Source organism: Phyllobates terribilis, unplaced genomic scaffold, assembly GCF_046119375.1.
Source record: "Phyllobates terribilis strain yellow unplaced genomic scaffold, ASM4611937v1 Scaffold_12__6_contigs__length_324123572, whole genome shotgun sequence".
Classification (NCBI taxonomy): domain Eukaryota; kingdom Metazoa; phylum Chordata; class Amphibia; order Anura; family Dendrobatidae; genus Phyllobates; species Phyllobates terribilis.
In genome coordinates, this window is record NW_027362772.1 from 310,175,516 (window position 1) to 310,194,783 (window position 19,268).

Genomic DNA, 19,268 nt, shown 5'->3' on the forward strand with positions numbered 1-19,268 from the left:
CAAACTCCCCCTCCATGTCTGATGCACCTCTGTGGGTGTATGGCTACCAATCCTACTCCAATCCCTGCTGGAGTAAGATTTCTGGCCCATTGAATGCTGCTGTTTATCACAAATTTGACAAGCGGTGGCTGCCTCAGCTCCACCCACTTTGCCGAAGCTGAGCAAAAATGACGGAGAACACCGAAAGTCGCAAAATGTTAGTGCAGCTTCGTGTCGTACCCAAATGATGTGACTTTTCAAAGCTTTTTACACCAGAATACTGGAATAAAAACCCTGATGAATCGGCCATTACGCATCTGTTCTTGAGGGTTAGACGCGGGTTCATTCGCTGTGTCGCTATAATCGCGCACATTGAGTGCGCTGGGCTTGTGCTGCGATGAGTCGCACGGTCGCCCCCATATTAGGGGGGACGTCATTCTCCACGTATGTTCAGCATTATCTGTATGCATGGGTCTGATGAGGCTCAGGTGTATTGGCGGTGTGATGGGGTTATGGCTCTTTCAGTCTCTTAATATTTTTTTACACCGTGGATCATTGATACAAGGTGTTCGAGACCCATTATTCAATTTCTGTGGACATTGTATGAGGTCTTTTTTTTTTAGATATTTTCTTGGGTTTTTTTTTTTTGCATTATCTTGAGAAATACCATTTGTGTCTGATAGAGCGACACTATCCACTGGAGCGGTATCATCATCTCTTCCACAACAGCGCCATTTACTCTGAATGTTACAGCGCGCGTCGAGCTCTACTATATACACATGGCACTATCCTGGCCTTCATACTATGGTGCGATCACTTCACGGCGCCTCCCTACGCAGGAACGTTTCCGGTCCAATACTTCATGGCGCCTCCCTACGCAGGAACGTTTCCGGTCCAATACTTCATGGCGCCTCCCTACGCAGGAACGTTTCCGGTCCAATACTTCATGGCGCCTCCCTACGCAGGAACGTTTCCGGTCCAATACTTCATGGCGCCTCCCTACGCAGGAATGTTTCCGGTCCAATACTTCATGGCGCCTCCCTACGCAGGAACGTTTCCGGTCCAATAGGGCGACTCACTATCGTCATGTCGTTGGCGTTTCCGGTGGCGCGTGCACCACGCCGGGTTTGGTCTACGACGCTGATTTACCCATTCTCGTATACAGACACACTCGTATATATTCACATACGGACGATATACACTTGATATACCGTTATACAATCCTTCATCTGTATATGATACAATAAATACATTATACACACAATACTGCGGAGACCCCGATATAACACTGAAGACCCCAAATGCCTCTGTGACGTGTGATGACGTCATGCAGGTCACACGACCCCCATCCTCCTGTAGAAACTTCTCTCCTTTACTTCACTGATTGTATATAGGAGTAGCAGTTATATACAGCCATTACCACTCTATGCACAGCAGGGGGCAGCATTGCCCGGGGCCCTCCCTGCTCTGGGGAGGAGGCCTGCACTTCTGTCCCAGGCAGTTTGTTGTCCTTTCGGTCGCTATGGAAACATCAGTAGCTGCAGAAAGCTGAGCAGCCGGGGAGCAGCAGGATCAGGTACGTGAGGAGTTAATCTGGGCGATATAATAACAGGACATGATGGGCTATCAGGTAGAATAATGTCACAAGTACTAGAAGTAGCAGAAGCACCAGCACTGGTTACATTGTTCACATATTGCGCTGGATTACACGTGATCACCCCACAAGACCTGCCATATACCAGAAACACCCCACAAGACCTGCCATATACCAGAAACACCCCACAAGACCTGCCGTATACCGGAAACACCCCACAAGACCTGCCGTATACCGGGAACACCCCACAAGACCTGCCGTATACCGGGAACACCCCACAAGACCTGCCGTATACCGGGAACACCCCACAAGACCTGCCGTATACCAGAAACACCCCACAAGACCTGCCGTATACCGGGGACACCCCACAAGACCTGCCGTATACCAGAAACACCCCACAAGACCTGCCGTATACCAGAAACACCCCACAAGACCTGCCGTATACTGGGAATACCCCACAAGACCTGCCGTATACCAGAAACACCCCACAAGACCTGCCGTATACCAGGAACACCCCACAAGACCTGCCGTATACCGGGAACACCCCACAAGACCTGCCGTATACCGGGAACACCCCACAAGACCTGCCGTATACCGGGAACACCGCACAAGACCTGCCGTATACAGGGAACACCCCACAAGACCTGCCGTATACCGGAAACACCCCACAAGACCTGCCGTATACCGGAAACACCCCACAAGACCTGCCGTATACCGGGAACACCGCACAAGACCTGCCGTATACCGGGGACACCCCACAAGACCTGCCGTATACCGGGAACACCTCACAAGACCTGCCGTATAACGGGGACACCCCACAAGACCTGCCGTATACCGGGAACACCCCACAAGACCTGCCGTATACCGGGAACACCCCACAAGACCTGCCGTATACCAGAAACACCCCACAAGACCTGCCGTATACCGGGAACACCCCACAAGACCTGCCGTATACCAGAAACACCCCACAAGACCTGCCGTATACCGGGGACACCCCACAAGACCTGCCGTATACCGGGAACACCCGACGACTGTTCAGTCCTGTCGCTCGGTGCATCATGGCGGCCAAACATTTATATGCACCCTGCACCCTCCCACCTGCTTGTTTTCCATCAATCTTCACCCCCTTTTCTTTGATTGACAGCTCTGATTAATAGAGCCAGAGAAGGGTGGAGATAGATGGAAACCAAGCAGGTGGGAGGGTGCAGGGTGCATATAAATGTTTGGCCGCCATGATGCACTGAGTGCCTGTGCTTGGTTTGAACAGTCATCCTGTGCTGACAAAGGTCCTTTAACCCCTTACCACCTTGGGTTTTTGCGTTTTTGCGTTTTCGTTTTTTGCTCCCCTTCTTCCCAGAGCCATAACTTTTTTATTTTTCGGTCAATATGGCCGTGTGAGGGCTTATTTTTTGCGTCACGAGTTGTACTTTTGAACGACATGATTGGTTTTACCACATCGTGTACTGGAAAACAGGAAAAAAAAATCCAAGTGCAGGGAAATTGCAAAATAAGTGCATTGCCACAATTGTTTTTTTTTTTTTTTTTTTTTACCATATTCACTAAATGCTAAAACTGACCTGCCATTATGATTCTCCAGGTCAATATGAGTTTGTGGATACCAAACATGTACAGTGAAGGAAATAAGTATTTGATCCCTTGCTGTTTCTGTAAGTTTGCCCACTGACAAAGTCTATAATTTTAAGGGTCGGTTAATTTTAACATTGAGAGATGGAATATCCAAAAAAATCAAGAAAGTCACATTGTATAAATTAGATACATTTATTTGCATTTTGCAGTGAGAAATAAGTATTTGATCCCCTACAAACCATTATGAGTTCTGGCTCCTACAGACCAGTTAGACGCTCCTAATCAACTCGTTACCTGCAGTATAGACAGCTGTCTTACATAGTCACCTGGATAAAAGACTCCTGTCCACAGACTCAACTAGCGGGGTTGTCCGGTACAGGTACTGCCTGTGAGTGGCGCTATCGGTGGCCGCTCATAAGCAGCACGTGACCCCGCGCTGACGTCACGACAAGTGAGGCGTGACTCAGCGCTGGGGTCCCCGCGGTGGCTGCTGGGTTGTGAGCGGGGTTACCCCCCGCATCACACCCGGCATCCACCGCGCGCTTTCCCAATGAATGAGGACATGGAGAGCCCGCGGTGGATGCCGGGTGTGACACATTGGGGTAACCCCGCCCACAACTCAGCACCCACCGGTGGAACCCGGAAGAGAGAGACCCCCGGCTGCAGCTGCAACTTGTTGTGACGTCAGAAGAGGTCAGAGCCGGCTGCAGCCGGGGGTCACGTGCTGCCTGTGAGCGGTCAGTGATAGCGCCACTCACAGGCAGTATCAGCAGCGCAAGGTAATTAGAAAGAAGGTTGTATTTATCATTAAAACACACTGGCATTTTTTTTTTAAAGTACCGGACAACCCCTTTAATCAGTCAGACTCTAACCTCTACAACATGGGCAAGACCAAAGAGCTTTCTAAGGATGTCAGGGACAAGATCATAGACCTGCACAAAGCTGGAATGGGCTACAAAACCATAAGTAAGACGCTGGGTGACAAGGAGACAACTGTTGGTGCAATAGAAAGAAAATGGAAGAAATACAAAACGACTGTCAATCGACATCGATCTGGGGCACCATGCAAAATCTTACCTCGTGGGGTATCCTTGATCATGAGGAAGGTGAGGGATCAGCCTAAAACTACACGGGGGGGACTCATTAATGATCTCAAGGCAGCTGGGACCACAGTCACCAAGAAAACCATTAGTAACACATTGAGGCGTAGCTTGGGTTTTGGTTCGTGGGTGGGTGGGGGGGGGGACTCCTGAATGGCCCCTAACCAGGTAACCCTTACAGCTATGGTGGAGCACCCAGATAGTGGATGTAGGAGAACCTCAGAAGATGACGGCACTGTTACTGAAAATAATCTCTATACAAAGACCAGCACTGATATTACCGCCATATGGTGACCATATATTGGTAGATACCAGTCCTGCAGAACATATAGAGATCACAGCACAGTTATATATAGTGACTTACAGCTGACGTTCTTTCTGATGAAATTGTTCACTTTTCCCGTCTTATCCATCTGGCCCAGACCGACACGACAACTTCTCCATCCAGGACTCATCTACCGAGATTACAGCACAGACACATCTGACTTCTCGCGTTTCAGGCCCCGTCCCCATCTATCCCCAACCTGCACAAACCCCTCATCCTGCTGATACCCCAATACTGAGCCGCTGCCGTATGTGTCCCTATTACTGCACCTGCTGTGTGCCCTCTAGATGGTAAAACAACCCTCTAGAATATAGTAATGCCGTGTGCAAGTGCCCACATTTTGCCCCCTAGAAGGTAATTATGCCCTCTGTGTGCCCCTCTGACAGTCACAATAACCTGAGTCCCCCTATAACGAGAAGTGCCCACTTAAGATTTAATAATGTCCTGAGTCTCCCCCCATGTACAGCTCCCCTATACACAGTATGATGCTCTCTTGTACACAGTATAATGCTCCCTCACTGTATAGTACCCCACACAGCATACTGACCCCTTAGTAGCCTCCAAACTGATGGCTCCAACATTGTATGATGGCCCCCACACTGTGCAAAGACCCCACATTATCTCCCACACTGTATGATGACCCCCACACTGTGCAAAGACCCCACATTATCTCCCACACTGTATGATGACCCCCACATTATACAAAGACCCCACATTATCTCCCACACTGTATGATGACCCCCACATTGTACAAAGACCCCACATTATCTCCTACACCCATCACTACCGCCCTCCACTATCACATACACCGTGTATCACACATCACTACCGCCCTCCGCTATCACATACACCGTGTATCACACATCACTACCGCCCTCCACTATCACATACACCGTGTATCACACATCACTACAACCCTCCACTATCACATACACCGTGTATCACACATCACTACCGCCCTCCGCTATCACATACACCGTGTATCACACATCACTACCGCCCTCCACTATCACATACACCGTGTATCACACATCACTACCGCCCTCCGCTATCACATACACCGTGTATCACACATCACTACCGCCCTCCACTATCACATACACCGTTTATCACCCATCACTACCGCCCTCCACTATCACATACACCGTGTATCACCCATCACTACCGCCCTCCACTATCACATACACCGTGTATCACACATCACTACCGCCCTCCGCTATCACATACACCGTGTATCACACATCACTACCGCCCTCCGCTATCACATACACCGTGTATCACACATCACTACCGCCCTCCACTATCACATACACCGTGTATCACACATCACTACCGCCCTCCACTATCACATACACCGTGTATCACACATCACTACCACCCTCCGCTATCACATACACCGTGTATCACACATCACTACCGCCCTCCACTATCACATACACCGTGTATCACACATCACTACCGCCCTCCGCTATCACATACACCGTGTATCACACATCACTACCGCCCTCCACTATCACATACACCGTGTATCACACATCACTACCGCCCTCCGCTATCACATACACTATGTATCACATATCACTACCACCCTACACCATCACATACACCGTGTATCACACATCACTACCGCCCTCCACTATCACATACACCGTGTATCACACATCACTACCGCCCTCCGCTATCACATACACCGTGTATCACACATCACTACCGCCCTCCACTATCACATACACCGTGTATCACACATCACTACCGCCCTCCACTATCACATACACCGTGTATCACACATCACTACCCCCCTCTGCTATCACATACACCGTGTATCACACATCACTACCGCCCTCCACTATCACATACACCGTGTATCACACATCACTACCGCCCTCCACTATCACATACACCGTGTATCACACATCACTACCGCCCTCCACTATCACATACACCGTGTATCATACATCACTACCGCCCTCCATTATCACATACACCGTGTATCACACATCACTACCGCCCTCCGCTATCACATACACCGTGTATCACACATCACTACCGCCCTCCACTATCACATACACCGTGTATCACACATCACTACCGCCCTCCACTATCACATACACCGTGTATCACACATCACTACCGCCCTCCACTATCACATACACCGTGTATCACACATCACTACCGCCCTCCGCTATCACATACACCGTGTATCACACATCACTACCGCCCTCCGCTATCACATACACCGTGTATCACACATCACTACCGCCCTCCACTATCACATACACCGTGTATCACACATCACTACCGCCCTCCACTATCACATACACCGTGTATCACACATCACTACCGCCCTCCACTATCACATACACCGTGTATCACACATCACTACCGCCCTCCACTATCACATGCACCGTGTATCACACATCACTACCGCCCTCCACTATCACATACACCGTGTATCACACATCACTACCACCCTCCACTATCACATACACCGTGTATCACACATCACTACCGCCCTCCGCTATCACATACACCGTGTATCACACATCACTACCTCCCTCCACTATCACATATACCGTGTATCAGACATCACTACCACCCTCCACCATCACATACACCGTGTATCACACACATCACTACCGCCCTCCGCCATCACATACACGTGTATCACACATCACTACCGCCCTCCGCTATCACATACACCGTGTATCACACATCACTACCGCCCTCCACCATCACATACACCGTGTATCACACATCACTACCGCCCTCCGCTATCACATACACCGTGTATCAGACATCACTACCGCCCTCCACTATCACATACACCACGTATCACACATCACTACCGCCCTCCACTATCACATACACCGTGTATCACACATCACTACCGCCCTCCACCATCACATACACCGTGTATCAGACATCACTACCGCCCTCCACTATCACATACACCGTGTATCACACATCACTACCGCCCTCCACTATCACATACACCACGTATCACACATCACTACCGCCCTCCACTATCACATACACCGTGTATCACACATCACTACCGCCCTCCACTATCACATACACCGTGTATCACACATCACTACCACCCTCCACTATCACATACACCGTGTATCACACATCACTACCGCCCTCCACTATCACATACACCGTGTATCACACATCACTACCGCCCTCCACTATCACATATACCGTGTATCACACATCACTACCTCCCTCCGCTATCACATACACCACGTATCACACATCACTACCGCCCTCCACTATCACATACACCGTGTATCACACATCACTACCGCCCTCCACTATCACATACACCGTGTATCACACATCACTACCGCCCTCCACTATCACATACACCGTGTATCACACATCACTACCGCCCTCCGCTATCACATACACCGTGTATCACACATCACTACCGCCCTCCACTATCACATACACCGTGTATCACACATCACTACCGCCCTCCACTATCACATACACCGTGTATCACACATCACTACCGCCCTCCGCTATCACATACACCGTGTATCACACATCACTACCACCCTCCACTATCACATACACCGTGTATCACACATCACTACCGCCCTCCGCTATCACATACACCGTGTATCACACATCACTACCTCCCTCCACTATCACATACAACGTGTATCACACATCACTACCGCCCTCCACCATCACATACACCGTGTATCACACATCACTACCGCCCTCCACTATCACATACACCATGTATCACACATCACTACCGCCCTCCTCTATCACATACACCGTGTATCACACATCACTACCGCCCTCCACTATCACATACACCGTGTATCACACATCACTACCGCCCTCCGCTATCACATACACCGTGTTTCACACATCACTACCGCCCTCCGCTATCACATACACCATGTATCACACATCACTACCGCCCTCCGCTATCACATACACCGTGTATCACACATCACTACCGCCCTCCACTATCACATACACCGTGTATCACACATCACTACCGCCCTCCGCTATCACATACACCGTGTATCAGACATCACTACCACCCTCCACCATCACATACACCGTGTATCACACACATCACTACCGCCCTCCGCTATCACATACACCGTGTATCACACACATCACTACCGCCCTCCGCTATCACATACACCGTGTATCAGACATCACTACCACCCTCCACCATCACATACACCGTGTATCACACACATCACTACCGCCCTCCGCTATCACATACACCGTGTATCACACATCACTACCGCCCTCCACTATCACATACACCGTGTATCACACATCACTACCGCCCTCCACTATCACATACACCGTGTATCACACATCACTACCGCCCTCCACTATCACATACACCGTGTATCACACATCACTACCGCCCTCCGCTATCACATACACCGTGTATCACACATCACTACCACCCTCCACTATCACATACACCGTGTATCACACATCACTACCACCCTCCACTATCACATACACCGTGTATCACACATCACTACCACCCTCCACTATCACATACACCGTGTATCACACATCACTACCGCCCTCCGCTATCACATACACCGTGTATCACACATCACTACCGCCCTCCGCTATCACATACACCGTGTATCACACATCACTACCGCCCTCCGCTATCACATACACCGTGTATCACACATCACTACCGCCCTCCGCTATCACATACACCGTGTATCACACATCACTACCGCCCTGCACTATCACATACACCGTGTATCACACATCACTACCGCCCTCCGCTATCACATACACCGTGTATCACACATCACTACCGCCCTCCGCTATCACATACACCGTGTATCACACATCACTACCGCCCTGCACTATCACATACACCGTGTATCACACATCACTACCGCCCTCCGCTATCACATACACCGTGTATCACACATCACTACCGCCCTCCGCTATCACATACACCGTGTATCACACATCACTACTGCCCTGCACTATCACATACACCGTGTATCACACATCACTACCGCCCTCCGCTATCACATACACCGTGTATCACACATCACTACCGCCCTCCGCTATCACATACACCGTGTATCACACATCACTACCGCCCTCCGCTATCACATACACCGTGTATCACACATCACTACCGCCCTCCGCTATCACATACACCGTGTATCACACATCACTACCGCCCTCCGCTATCACATACACCGTGTATCACACATCACTACCGCCCTCCACTATCACATACACCGTGTATCACACATCACTACCGCCCTCCGCTATCACATACACCGTGTATCACACATCACTACCGCCCTCCGCTATCACATACACCGTGTATCACACATCACTACCGCCCTCCACTATCACATACACCGTGTATCACACATCACTACCGCCCTCCACTATCACATACACCGTGTATCACACATCACTACCACCCTCCACTATCACATACACCGTGTATCACACATCACTACCGCCCTCCGCTATCACATACACCGTGTATCACACATCACTACCGCCCTCCACTATCACATACACCGTGTATCACACATCACTACCGCCCTCCGCTATCACATACACCGTGTATCACACATCACTACCGCCCTCCGCTATCACATACACCGTGTATCACACATCACTACCGCCCTCCGCTATCACATACACCGTTTATCACACATCACTACCGCCCTCCGCTATCACATACACCGTGTATCACACATCACTACCGCCCTCCACTATCACATACACCGTGTATCACACATCACTACCGCCCTCCGCTATCACATACACCGTGTATCACACATCACTACCGCCCTCCGCTATCACATACACCGTGTATCACACATCACTACCTCCCTCCACCATCACATACACCGTGTATCAGACATCACTACCACCCTCCACCATCACATACACCGTGTATCACACATCACTACCGCCCTCCACTATCACATACACCGTGTATCACACATCACTACCGCCCTCCGCTATCACATACACCGTGTATCACACATCACTACCGCCCTCCGCTATCACATACACCGTGTATCACACATCACTACCGCCCTCCGCTATCACATACACAGTGTATCACACATCACTACCGCCCTCCACTATCACATACACCGTGTATCACACATCACTACCGCCCTCCGCTATCACATACACCGTGTATCACACATCACTACCGCCCTCCACTATCACATACACCGTGTATCACACATCACTACCACCCTCCACTATCACATACACCGTGTATCACACATCACTACCTCCCTCCACTATCACATACACCGTGTATCACACATCACTACCGCCCTCCACTATCACATACACAGTGTATCACACATCACTACCGCCCTCCACTATCACATACACCGTGTATCACACATCACTACCGCCCTCCGCTATCACATACACCGTGTATCACACATCACTACCACCCTCCACTATCACATACACCGTGTATCACACATCACTACCGCCCTCCACTATCACATACACCGTGTATCACACATCACTACCGCCCTCCACTATCACATACACCGTGTATCACACATCACTACCTCCCTCCACTATCACATACACCGTGTATCACACATCACTACCGCCCTCCACTATCACATACACCGTGTATCACACATCACTACCGCCCTCCACTATCACATACACCGTGTATCACACATCACTACCGCCCTCCGCTATCACATACACCGTGTATCACACATCACTACCGCCCTCCGCTATCACATACACCGTGTATCACACATCACTACCTCCCTCCACCATCACATACACCGTGTATCAGACATCACTACCACCCTCCACCATCACATACACCGTGTATCACACATCACTACCGCCCTCCACTATCACATACACCGTGTATCACACATCACTACCGCCCTCCGCTATCACATACACCGTGTATCACACATCACTACCTCCCTCCACCATCACATACACCGTGTATGACACATCACTACCTCCCTCCACCATCACATACACCGTGTATCAGACATCACTACCACCCTCCACCATCACATACACCGTGTATGACACATCACTACCTCCCTCCACCATCACATACACCGTGTATCAGACATCACTACCACCCTCCACCATCACATACACCGTGTATCACACATCACTACCGCCCTCCACTATCACATACACCGTGTATCACACATCACTACCGCCCTCCACTATCACATACACCGTGTATCACACATCACTACCTCCCTCCACCATCACATACACCGTGTATCAGACATCACTACCACCCTCCACCATCACATACACCGTGTATGACACATCACTACCTCCCTCCACCATCACATACACCGTGTATCAGACATCACTACCACCCTCCACCATCACATACACCGTGTATCACACATCACTACCGCCCTCCACTATCACATACACCGTGTATCACACATCACTACCGCCCTCCGCTATCACATACACCGTGTATCACACATCACTACCGCCCTCCGCTATCACATACACCGTGTATCACACATCACTACCGCCCTCCGCTATCACATACACCGTGTATCACACATCACTACCACCCTCCACTATCACATACACCGTGTATCACACATCACTACCGCCCTCCACTATCACATACACCGTGTATCACACATCACTACCGCCCTCCACTATCACATACACCGTGTATCACACATCACTACCTCCCTCCACTATCACATACACCGTGTATCACACTTCACTACCGCCCTCCACTATCACATACACAGTGTATCACACATCACTACCGCCCCCCACTATCACATACACCGTGTATCACACATCACTACCGCCCTCCGCTATCACATACACCGTGTATCACACATCACTACCGCCCTCCACTATCACATACACCGTGTATCACACATCACTACCGCCCTCCACTATCACATACACAGTGTATCACACATCACTACCGCCCTCCACTATCACATACACCGTGTATCACACATCACTACCGCCCTCCACTATCACATACACCGTGTATCACACATCACTACCACCCTCCACTATCACATACACCGTGTATCACACATCACTACCGCCCTCCACTATCACATACACCGTGTATCACACATCACTACCGCCCTCCACTATCACATACACCGTGTATCACACATCACTACCGCCCTCCACTATCATATACACCGTGTATCACACATCACTACCGCCCTCCGCTATCACATACACCGTGTATCACACATCACTACCGCCCTCCGCTATCACATACACCGTGTATCACACATCACTACCGCCCTCCACTATCACATACACCGTGTATCACACATCACTACCACCCTCCACTATCACATACACCGTGTATCACACATCACTACCTCCCTCCACTATCACATACACCGTGTATCAGACATCACTACCGCCCTCCACTATCACATACACCGTGTATCACACATCACTACCGCCCTCCACTATCACATACACCGTGTATCACACATCACTACCACCCTCCACCATCACATACACCGTGTATCACACATCACTACCACCCTCCACCATCACATACACCGTGTATCACACATCACTACCACCCTCCACTATCACATACACCGTGTATCACACATCACTACCTCCCTCCACTATCACATACACCGTGTATCACACATCACTACCGCCCTCCACTATCATATACACCGTGTATCACACATCACTACCGCCCTCCGCTATCACATACACCGTGTATCACACATCACTACCGCCCTCCGCTATCACATACACCGTGTATCACACATCACTACCGCCCTCCACTATCACATACACCGTGTATCACACATCACTACCACCCTCCACCATCACATACACCGTGTATCACACATCACTACCACCCTCCACTATCACATACACCATGTATCACACATCACTACCACCCTCCACTATCACATACACCGTGTATCACACATCACTACCGCCCTCCGCTATCACATACACAGTGTATCACCCATCACTACCGCCCTCCACTATCACATACACCGTGTATCACACATCACTACCACCCTCCACCATCACATACACCGTGTATCACACATCACTACCGCCCTCTACAGAGAATCACTGACTGTATGAGGTAGACCATGGCCGCAGTCATTTCTTACACTGCTGCTGTAAAATGAAAGCTGAGCTCTGATTGGTCGATCTGCTGTGCTAGAATGGTAACTGAGAACTGATTGGCTCTTGGGGTAAAATAAAGTTGAGCTGTGATTGTTTGCTATGGGTAACACACTTCTGATGACTTAATCTCGACACTCGTCGCCCTGTACATACCACACGAGGCGCCGAGGTGCGGGGCCGAGGAGCTGGAGCTGGGGCCGAGGAGAGGCGCCGAGGTGCGGGTCCGAGGAGCTGGGGCTGAGGAGCTGGGGCCGAGGAGAGGCGCCGAGGTGCGGGGTCGGGGAGCTGGGGCTGAGGAGCTGGGGCCGAGGAGCTGGGGCTGAGGAGCTGGGGCCGAGGAGCTGGGGCCGAGGAGCTGGGGCCGAGGAGCTGGGCCGAGGAGCTGGGGCGGGGAGCTGGGGCCGAGGAGAGGCACCGAGTTGCGGGGCCGAGTAGCTGGGGCTGGGCCGAGGAGCTGGGGCCGGAGAGTGGGGCCGAGGAGCTGGGACCGGAGAGTGGGGCCGAGGAGCTGGGACCGGAGAGCGGGGTCGAGGAGTTGGGGCCGGAGAGTTGGGCTGAGGAGCTGGGGCCGGAGAGTGGGGCCGAGGAGCTGGGGCCGGAGAGCGGGGCCGAGGAGCTGGGGCTGGGCCGAGGAGCTGGGGCCAGAGAGTTGGGCTGAGGAGCTGGGGCCGGAGAGTGGGGCCGAGGAGCTGAGACCGGAGAGCGGGGCCGAGGAGCTGGGGCCGGAGAGCGGGGCCGAGGAGCTGGGGCTGGGCTGAGGAGCTGGGGCCGGAGAGTTGGGCTGAGGAGCTGGGGCCGGAGAGTGGGGCCGAGGAGCTGGGGCCGGAGAGCGGGGCCGAGGAGCTGGGGCCGGAGAGTTGGGCTGAGGAGCTGGGGCCGGAGAGTGGGGCTGAGGAGCTGGGGCCGGAGAGCGGAGGTGAGGAGCAGGGGCCGGAGAGCGGGGCCGAGGAGCTGGGGCTGGGCCGAGGAGCTGGGGCCGGAGAGTTGGCCTGAGGAGCTGGGGCCGGAGAGTGGGGCCGAGGAGCTGGGACCGGAGAGCGGGGCCGAGGAGCTGGGGCCGGAGAGTTGGGCTGAGGAGCTGGGGCCGGAGAGTTGGGCTGAGGAGCTGGGGCCGGAGAGTGGGGCCTTGGAGCTGGGGCTGGGCCGAGGAGCTGGGGCCAGAGAGTTGGGCTGAGGAGCTGGGGCCGGAGAGTGGGGCCGAGGAGCTGGGACCGGAGAGCAGGGCCGAGGAGCTGGGGCTGGGCCGAGGAGCTGGGGCCAGAGAGTTGGGCTGAGGAGCTGGGGCCGGAGAGTGGGGCCGAGGAGCTGGGACCGGAGAGCGGGGCCGAGAAGCTGGGGCCGGAGAGTTGGGCTGAGGAGCTGGGGCCGGAGAGTGGGGCTGAGGAGCTGGGGCCGGAGAGTGGGGCCGAGGAGCTGGGGCCGGAGAGCGGGGCCGAGGAGCTGGGGCTGGGCCGAGGAGCTGGGGCCAGAGAGTTGGGCTGAGGAGCTGGGGCCGGAGAGTGGGGCCGAGGAGCTGAGACCGGAGAGCGGGGCCAAGGAGCTGGAGCCGGAGAGCGGGGCTGAAGAGCTGGGGCCGGAGAGCAGGGCCGAGGAGCTGGGGCTGGGCCGAGGAGCTGGGGCCGGAGAGTTGGGCTGAGGAGCTGGGGCCGGAGAGTGGGGCCGAGGAGCTGGGGCCGGAGAGCGGGCCGAGGAGCTGGGGCCGGAGAGTTGGGCTGAGGAGCTGGGGCCGGAGAGTGGGGCTGAGGAGCTGGGGCCGGAGAGCGGTTCTGAGGAGCAGGGGCCGGAGAGCGGGGCCGAGGAGCTGGGGCTGGGCCGAGGAGCTGGGGCCGGAGAGTTGGGCTGAGGAGCTGGGGCCGGAGAGTGGGGCCGAGGAGCTGGGACCGGAGAGTGGGGCCGAGGAGCTGAGACCGGAGAGCGGGGCCAAGGAGCTGGAGCCGGAGAGCGGGGCTGAAGAGCTGGGGCCGGAGAGCGGGGCCGAGGAGCTGGGGCTGGGCCGAGGAGCTGGGGCCGGAGAGTTGGGCTGAGGAGCTGGGGCCGGAGAGTTGGGCTGAGGAGCTGGGGCCGGAGAGCGGGCCGAGGAGCTGGGGCCGGAGAGTTGGGCTGAGGAGCTGGGGCCGGAGAGTGGGGCTGAGGAGCTGGGGCCGGAGAGCGGTTCTGAGGAGCAGGGGCCGGAGAGCGGGGCCGAGGAGCTGGGGCTGGGCCGAGGAGCTGGGGCCGGAGAGTTGGGCTGAGGAGCTGGGGCCGGAGAGCGGGGCCGAGGAGCTGGAGCCGGGCTGGGGAAAGGGACCGGGGCCCTTCTTTCTGTCCTGTCATGTGTTACGGTAATCGCATGATCAGCGTTATTCTCTCAGCTATTCATCAGTGGTTTTTCTGTTCGGGCTGATGGCCACCTATTAGAATTGCACCTTTCCATGGCAGGAGGTTTCGAGCCGCCGTCAGTGAATAGAGATGTCCATTTAGTTGTGGAAGATGCGTGACATCCAGTATGGCTGACAGGACGCGGTTATATGAGGACAGTCTGCGCTCACTCCCGGCCCCGGAGTGCCTCCTTATGTGTCTGGGCCGCTCCTGCCTCTCCCTGATATTTATGTGTTTTCCTCAGCTCGGGGTGAGGTGATTCCTGACAACTGTGATGGAGGCCGACACCGCTGCGCGACCTCCGCGTGTGAACGCCGCCGCCGCTGACGTGGATCCGATCCTCAGCTCTGATAGTCTGGAGGACAGCGATACAGACAGCGCCAGCGAGGAGAGACGGTACCAGAGCGACCTCCAGACCCGCATACACCGGACCCACGGGGTCATCTTCCCGGGCCCCGAGGAGCCGCACGTGACAGGAGGAGCAGCTGAGGACCAAGGAGAGCGAGTGGCGCCACGTGTCAGGTAACACTGGCACACCAACGGGACGTGTACGTCACCGGCCAACGAGAGGTTAATGGAAAACGCACTGCAGGTCTGCAGAGATATATATACACCTGTAAGGAGGAAGAGGAGAAATGTTCTGCGGATTGTTACCATGGTCAGTAATGTAATAATCTGCAGAATAGAGTCATGTGCACCTGCTGGAGGTAGATGGAGAGGAGTAATGCTCTGCAGATTGTTACCGAGGTCAGTAATTTAATAATCTGCAGAATAGAGTCATGTGCACCTGCTGGAGGTAGATGGAGAGGAGTAATGCTCTGCAGACTGTTACTGAGGTCAGTAATGTAATAGTCTGCAGAATAGAGTCATGTGCACCTGCTGGAGGTAGATGGAGAGGAGTAATGCTCTGCAGATTGTTTCCGAGGTCAGTAATGTAATAGTCTGCAGAATAGAGTCATGTGCACCTGCTGGAGGTAGGTGGAGAGGAGTAATGCTCTGCAGATTGTTACCGAGGTCAGTAATGTAATAGTCTGCAGAATAGAGTCATGTGCACCTGCTGGAGGTAGATGGAGAGGAGTAATGCTCTGCAGATTGTTCCCGAGGTCAGTAATGTAATAGTCTGCAGAATAGAGTCATGTGCACCTGCTGGAGGTAGATGGAGAGGAGTAATGCTCTGCAGATTGTTCCCGAGGTCAGTAATGTAATAGTCTGCAGAATAGAGTCATGTGCACCTGCTGGAGGTAGATGGAGAGGAGTAATGCTCTGCAGATTGTTACCGAGGTCAGTAATTTAATAATCTGCAGAATAGAGTCATGTGCACCTGCTGGAGGTAGATGGAGAGGAGTAATGCTCTGCAGACTGTTACTGAGGTCAGTAATGTAATAGTCTGCAGAATAGAGTCATGTGCACCTGCTGGAGGTAGATGGAGAGGAGTAATGCTCTGCAGATTGTTCCCGAGGTCAGTAATGTAATAGTCTGCAGAATAGAGTCATGTGCACCTGCTGGAGGTAGATGGAGAGGAGTAATGCTCTGCAGATTGTTTCCGAGGTCAGTAATGTAATAGTCTGGGGTTTAGGCATTGCATATATCTGACCGGGAGACTTTTAAGAATTTGAGCGCAATAAACATCAGAGAAGAATTTTTTTTGCAGAAAAGCATGGAGGAAATAGATAAATAAATCCTCCCCCGGCCGAACGGCGTCTGCAGAATGGATTTTACTTCCGCTGAGCTGAAATCATTGCACTATGGAAGCGCTGAATAGACCCCTATGAAAGACGCAGCCTGAAAGACCCCCGCAGGGCTGCATTGCTCTCATGAAAACTAATGGAAGAGGATAATAAAAATATCGGCAGGACGCTCGGCTCGCAATGATCACTTACACGTCCATTTTCTCTGCCTGTAGAGCTATTACATAATCCATGAAAAGCCGCATACAGGACATTAATCACATATTCTGTACTAAGCGATGTTAGCTGCCAGGTATTAAAATAGCAAATGGAAGAGACACTCGGCGCGTGATCCACGAATGGAGGAGGCACTCCCCGCGTGATCCACGAATGGAGGAGGCACTCGGTGCGTGATCCACGAATGTTAGAGGAACTCGGCGCGTGATCCACGAATGGAGGAGGCACTCGGTGCGTGATCCACGAATGTTGGAGGAACTCGGCGCGTGATCCACGAATGTTGGAGGAACTCGGCGCGTGATCCACGAATGGTGGAGGCACTCGGTGCGTGATCCACGAATGGTGGAGGAACTCGGTGCGTGATCCACGAATGGAGGAGGCACTCGGTGCGTGATCCACGAATGTTGGAGGAACTTGGCGCGTGATCCACGAATGGTGGAGGCACTCGGTGCGTGATCCACGAATGGAGGAGGCACTCGGTGCGTGATCCACGAATGTTGGAGGAACTCGGCGCGTGATCCACGAATGGTGGAGGCACTCGGTGCGTGATCCACGAATGGAGGAGGCACTCGGTGCGTGATCCACGAATGTTGGAGGAACTCGGTGCGTGATCCACGAATGGAGGAGGCACTCGGCGCGTGATCCACAAATGGTGGAGGCACTCGACGCGTGATCCACGAATGGAGGAGGCACTCGGCGCGTGATCCACGAATGGAGGAGGCACTCGGCGCGTGATCCACGAATGGAGGAGGAACTCGGTGCGTGATCCACGAATGGAGGAGGCACTCGGTGCGTGATCCACGAATGTTGGAGGAACTCGGCGCGTGATCCACGAATGGTGGAGGCACTCGGTGCGTGATCCACGAATGGTGGAGGAACTCGGTGCGTGATCCACGAATGGAGGAGGCACTCGGTGCGTGATCCACGAATGTTGGAGGAACTCGGCGCGTGATCCACGAATGGTGGAGGCACTCGGTGCGTGATCCACGAATGGAGGAGGCACTCGGTGCGTGATCCACGAATGTTGGAGGAACTCGGCGCGTGATCCACGAATGGTGGAGGCACTCGGTGCGTGATCCACGAATGGAGGAGGCACTCGGTGCGTGATCCACGAATGTTGGAGGAACTCGGTGCGTGATCCACGAATGGAGGAGGCACTCGGCGCGTGATCCACAAATGGTGGAGGCACTCGACGCGTGATCCACGAATGGAGGAGGCACTCGGCACGTGATCCA

At 53.2% G+C, this 19,268-nt stretch overlaps 1 protein-coding gene across 1 annotated transcript in view; it reads left to right on the forward strand.

The window, feature by feature from the left end:
• The first annotated feature begins 1,424 nt into the window (after positions 1–1,424).
• Positions 1,425–19,268, forward strand: part of JHY (junctional cadherin complex regulator) — a 65,267-nt gene continuing 47,423 nt past the window's right edge. The window contains exons 1-2 of the mRNA XM_073657398.1: positions 1,425–1,555; positions 16,374–16,651. Of these exons, the coding sequence (XP_073513499.1) occupies positions 16,404–16,651 (248 nt within the window). The 5' untranslated portion in view covers positions 1,425–1,555; positions 16,374–16,403. The remainder of the gene's footprint in view (positions 1,556–16,373; positions 16,652–19,268) is intronic.